General features: G+C 35.5%; 2 protein-coding genes across 2 annotated transcripts; both read left to right on the top strand.

Moving 5' to 3' along the window:
- Positions 1–3,452: 3,452 nt before the first annotated feature.
- LOC145165068 (uncharacterized) lies at positions 3,453–4,199 on the top strand. Its single transcript, XM_079083702.1, has one exon. The coding sequence runs from the start codon at positions 3,453–3,455 to the stop codon at positions 4,197–4,199; it is 747 nt and encodes a 248-aa protein (XP_078939828.1).
- A 17-nt stretch (positions 4,200–4,216) lies between these two features.
- On the top strand, positions 4,217–5,503 carry LOC145165067 (uncharacterized). The gene is made up of 4 exons (XM_079083701.1): positions 4,217–4,295; positions 4,382–4,574; positions 4,721–4,856; positions 4,994–5,503. The coding sequence occupies exons 1-4, from the start codon at positions 4,217–4,219 to the stop codon at positions 5,501–5,503; spliced, it is 918 nt and encodes a 305-aa protein (XP_078939827.1).
- The last annotated feature ends 574 nt before the right edge of the window (positions 5,504–6,077 follow it).

Genomic DNA, 6,077 nt, shown 5'->3' with positions numbered 1-6,077 from the left:
AACATTAATACTACCTCCTGATACAAATCCATATTTAAGAAATGGCTCTATATCTATCTCTTCCTTAGTCAAAGGCTTAAACTGATAATTATGGTTAAAGGGAGGAGGCACTTTATCATATCCTAAACCCTTTGACTGATTATTTTTAAATCTCAAATTATTATCCATCATTGTTGCAACTACTTCACTCGACGCATCGAATTTTCTGAAACTAAAATCCGCATTTTCAAAGTTATGTTTTAATGCGTCAAGTTCAGTAGTTAGCTCTACAAGTTATTCTGTTACATATCTATAGTTTGCACATTTATTACTATATTCATCCTGAAGTTCTCTAAAATCATTGGTTGTTGCTTCTAATTGAGCTTTTAGAGGTTTCTGACCCTTCCTGAGTTGATACCCTTCATATCTTAGGTCCTCGTTCTCTCTACGTAATAATTCTATATGCTCAAGTAAAATTTTGTCATTATCAATGCACGTATGAGAACAAGAAGACCGACTTACCTCTTTCTTCTCAGGCTCTGAGTGGAAGATACCATAAAAGCAAACTGCAACTCCATCATCTCTTCTTCAGGATCAACCTTAGTTTTCTCTTCTGCAACATCATCGATTTGGGCAAGGTGAGCACTCTCAGGTCCTGAAATATTCAGTGCCTGAATTTGGTCCTCCCAGTCAAAGGACTGAGCAACCATTGCCAGATTAGCAGTCTCACTATTGATAGCAGCATTCCACGATTATTTCCCACTGGAACCATTGTTCTGTCATTGCTTAACCTTCTGTCTGGCTTTGGACACTCACGAGCAAAATGACCTGGCTCTTGGCAATTGTAACATCGAAGCTTCCCTTTGTTAAACCCAACCTTTTTGTCTGCATTCATCCCCTAGTTGTTCTTTCCCGTCTTCTTTGCAAATTGCTTTGCCCTGAAAACTGCCATTGCTATCTGCCAAGTAATATCCATTTCTTCCACATCTTCTGGATGAACTTGATCCAGATCCGTAAATGAGAGTTGAGGTGGAAGCTCTCCAGCTACAAAAGCATTGTATCAATTGAGAAGTCCAGTGGCAAGAGCTAAGTTTTCATCGCTTTCTTTGGGATTTGGAGCATGAATTATAATTGGTGCTTTGGAGGAGGAAACAGCTTGTGGAAAAGACTGACTTTGTGGATGTGACATAGATGATGAACCAACAAATGGTGTAGCTGATGGAGCAAGAAAATTTTGATTCTGAGGTTGTTGAACGGCAAAAGCTTGACTTGGAGAGGAGGTGAAATATGAAAAATCATTATTTGAGGAAATCCCAAGATTTGCAGTCGAGTAGGAATTCACATGATTGATCTCTCTTTGCTTATCATCAAGATCACATGCTTTGATGATTGCCATAGTTTCAGCAAGACTTAGACGATTTAGGCCTTTCGTTTTCTTGATGACAGCCACGTTCATATCCCATGCTTTCGGAAGTGAATTCAGTAGCTTTTTGTTTATCTCAGACTTAGTCACATAAATGCCAGCAGCACTCATTTCAATGGTGAGTGTGGTAAAGCACTGCAACTGAAACTCTAAAGTCTCTCCAGGAACATAATTAAACATATTGAATTTCTGTCTTAACATGTCTTGGCGACTCTGTTTCATGTCTTCATTACCCTCATAGACCTCGATTAAGGCTTCCCACAATGCCTTGGCTGAATCATACTCTCTGAATCCTTGAGCAATATCGGGAGATAAAGCCATAGTTAAAGTAGCCAATGCCCTTTCCTGTTCTTCAATCTTTTCGAAGTCTTGATCAGTGTAATCAGCGTACGCTTTGTCAATTACTTGTCCATTCCCAAGATTGGTAGTGATTCTGACTGGTCCTTTGAGAATGCTTCGCCAAACCTTAAAGTCTTTCATCTTGATGTATTTGTCGATCCGGTATTTCCATTTTGGGAACCCTTCTGCAGATAACAGATGTGGAATGCGAGTGGTTGTTCCCATGATTGAATCCAGTGGCGAAGCTACCTTATAATCAAGGGTGTCCATGGACACCCCTAATTTTGAAAAAATAAATTACATAGTATAATATATTTTGAAATGGACACTCTTTATAAAATAGAATGGACACCTATGGTCCAATGAAACAAAGCTAGAAATTTGTAACAATATTAATTTTACATAAATAATGCCACCGATGTATAAGGAGAGAATATAATCAAACGGTTACGAAATGATATTTTCTAAACTTGTAACATATATAATAAAAAATCACATCTAATATGTAAAAATTAAAAAAATGTGAATAACAGAATAAGGAAATAACCCTAAACAAACTTTTCAGTATTTCTGGGTTTAGACTCTCGGCGCATCCTCTCAATCCTTTCTCCGCCACGGCGCCACCGCCAATCCGCCATCATTGTTGTGATAACCTGTCGCCGTCATTCCACAGTCGTTGTTGTGGTAGCCTCCCTTTCTATCTGTTGGCGATTTTTGTTTGTTTTTATTTTTTCCGGTGGCCAATTTCTTCCTCTTAAAAACTCTCCACTGCATTTGTGTTCTTAAAACTGTGAGAGAGATCAGAGATTCGTACGTGAGGTTTGAGGTATGTATTCTCTGGTTCTCTCTCTTACTTTAATACTATAAAATTAAAAAGCAATTAAATATTTAAATGTGGATATGATATGTCAAAGAGTCAAAGTCTATGAAGTATAACTATGTACCATTTCTTTGAATTTGACAACACATGGCATAGGGAGTAGGTTACATAGTTAAAAGTGAAAATATGTTAAATTTGTCCATAAATATATAGGTAAGTCGTTGCTTTTTTATGTTGTTCATATATATTATTAAACAATAAATATGTTTTTTTGTTAATTCATAGAGTTTATATCGTATTTTTTTTGTTAATTCATAGAGTTTATATGGTATTTGGTGTTATTTATTTATAGTTTTTTAATTAGTACATTGATTGATGATTATGGGTTTGCAATAATTATTTTTTGTTTCAGGTACATTATTAAGGTTTTATAAAAAAAAAGATAATACAAGCTCTTTATCTAATGATAATGAAGAAACGCATGAAAACAATAAAGAAGAAACACCTCCCTCGAAGTATATGAGAGTTGACTTAAATACACTTCCCGCAGATCCAGGAGAAAGACCGAGTATGGAAGTTTACCATGTCAATCAACGGGATGAAATTAGAAGAGCCTACTTGGAAAAAGGACCATGTCAACCTCGAGATCATTCTTTCCAACAAAGAGATATTGGAGGTAAACTTCGTAGATTTAATCCTTCTTGGTTTAATGATTACATATATTGGCTAGAGTATAGTATAAAATTGGAAGCCGCATTTTGTTTATGTTGTTATTTATTTAAACCTGAGATAAAAAACCAAGGCGTTTCAAATCATTTTGTAAAAAATGGATTTAGTACTTGGAATAAAAGATTGAGTCTAGAACATCACAATAATGGAGCTCCACATAATATGGCAATCCTGAAGTGTCAAAATTTGATGAACCAAAGACAATCCATAGCTACTGTTTTTGATAAGCAAAGTGACTTGGTTAGGACCAACCAACATATTAGATTAAATGCTTCTATTGATTGCGTTAGATTCTTATTGCGACAAGGCTTACCTTTTCGAGGTCATGATGAAAGTGAAGACTTAATTAATAAAGGTAACTTTCTTGAACTTCTTCAGTTCTATGCTGATCGAAATAATACAGTAGGTCGTGTTGTATTAAAGAATGCTCCAAAGAATTCACAAATGACAAGTAGTTCAATTCAAAAGGATATTGTACATGCTGCGGCAAAGGAAACTACTAAGGTTATTGTGAATGATATCGAAAGTGAGTTCTTTGCAATTTTAGTAGACGAATCACGTGATGTGTCTTGTAAAGAGCAAATGGCATTGGTTTTGCGGATCGTGAATAGTCAAGGGGTAGTTGTGGAGAGATTTATTGGCATAAAACATGTCAGTGACACTTCAGCTTTGTCACTAAAGACAACTATTTATTCATTTCTGACAGAATGTGGATTGAGTCCACATAAGATTCGAGGACAAGGTTATGATGGAGCTAGTAACATGAGTGGTGCATTTAATGGCTTGAAGACTTTGATTTTGAATGAAGTGAAATCTGCACATTTTATTCATTGTTTTGCTCACCAGTTACAATTAACACTTGTGTTTGTTGCAAAGAATCACCCAGACATAATGACTTTTTTGATTTGATTTCTCGTTTGTTAAACATGATTGGTTCTTCTTGTAAACGTCGAGACAAATTAAGAGAGACACAAACAACAAAAGTGGTAGAAGCATTGGCTACAGGTTTCTTTTATTTTGTCTTATTTTTATTTTATATTGATTTGTACTTTTTGTTGCTAATTTATTAAAAAAAAATTTGTTAATTTTAGGCGACATTCAAAGTGGTACGGGTTTGAATCAAGAAGTTGGTATCAAACGACCTTGTGATACTCCTTGGGGTTCTCATTTTGGTTCACTCTTAAATATCAAGAGAGTGTATTCTTCAATTTGTGAAGTACTTGAAGACGTTAAAGTTAATAGTAATTGTCAAGATCATAGAGCAGAAGCACGTCGTCTCCTAAAGTTTTTACAAACTTTTGATTTTATTTTTTGCTTACACTTGATGGTTGATATCTTAGGGATCACAAATGATTTGAACACCACGTTGCAAAAAAAAAGGACCAGGATATTGTAAATGCAATGCATCAAGTGAGATCCTCTAAGGATAGGCTTAATCATATACGGGAGGAAGGATGGGAATCGTTTTTAAAAGATGTTACTTTGTTTTGTGAAAAATGTGATATTGAAATATTGAATATGGAAGATCCATATTATAGTGGAACAAGTCGTCGCAAAGTTTCACAGGTTAGCAACTACAACTTTTTTTTTCAAGTTTCTTAACTAATCATTAACGCATTCTTGTATTTAACTCATAGATTAACTACTTGCACCACTACAAAGTTGATGTATTTATTGCGGTCATAGATATGCAATCCCAATAGCTCAATAATCGATTTAATGAAATAAACACGTCATTACTTGTTTCCATGGCTTCTTTGTGCCCAAGTAAGTCTTTTCAAGCATTTAATGTAGATGAGCTACTCAAGATGGCTACGTTTTATTCTAACGAGTTCCCAGAACATGACCTTGGAGCACTTAGAGCAAGTCTTCAAAATTATATTGTGGATGTACGAGGTGATGAAAGGTTTAAAAACTTTAAGGGAATTGGAAACTTGGAAAAGATGATGGTTGAAACAAACAAGCATACAATATATCGAATGGTATATCTTCTACTAAAATTAGCGTTGACATTGCCAGTTGCAACATCCACCGTGAAACGTGCATTTTCCGGAATGAAGTTGATAAAGAACAATTTGCGTAATAAGATGAGTGATCAGTTTATGAATGATTGTCTAGTATCATATATTGAGAAAGATGTGTTAGATAGTATTAGCAATGACATAATCATAGATTTTTTTAGAAAAATGTCAACTCGTCGTGAACAATTGTAAGACATTTTTGGTGATTTTTTTAAAATCATTTTGATCTTTGGTATTAAAGTTAATAAATAATTAGCCAAAACATTATTATTCACAAACCGACCTGATAACCAAGTTTTTAGACCTGTTTGATTTATCATTTCATTTTAATCGGACACACGTGGGTTTGAATCCTGGATTCGCCACTGATTGAATCCAATTTATAATGCATTGCTTGGTTTTGAGAATCCATTTTTGTTTTTGGATTTTCAAAAATGAATAGATCAAGAATTAATCAAGAAAAATCACTTAAAGTGAGGAAGTTCAATCAACTAAGGAGCTTGCGACCGTACACACCCAACCGCACACTCCAACCGCACACACCCAACCGTACACTTCCAACTGCAAACTCCAACTGCACACACTTGACCGCATACAGTAGCCGCACACACCCGACCGTACACTTCCAACTGCACACTTCAGCCGCACACTTCCAACCGTACACCTTCAACCTTTAACCGCACACCTTCAACGGAGCTCAACCGTACACTCACAAAAATCCAAATTGACATTGATTTGGCTCTGATACCGATTGTAAGTCCCTAAT

This window comes from Lactuca virosa, chromosome 3 (assembly GCF_052849685.1).
Source record: "Lactuca virosa cultivar CGN04683 chromosome 3, Lactuca_virosa_CGN04683_v6, whole genome shotgun sequence".
NCBI lineage: Eukaryota > Viridiplantae > Streptophyta > Magnoliopsida > Asterales > Asteraceae > Lactuca > Lactuca virosa.
The sequence above is the reverse complement of the archived record's forward strand: the minus strand, read 5'-3'. Positions and strand labels throughout refer to the sequence as shown.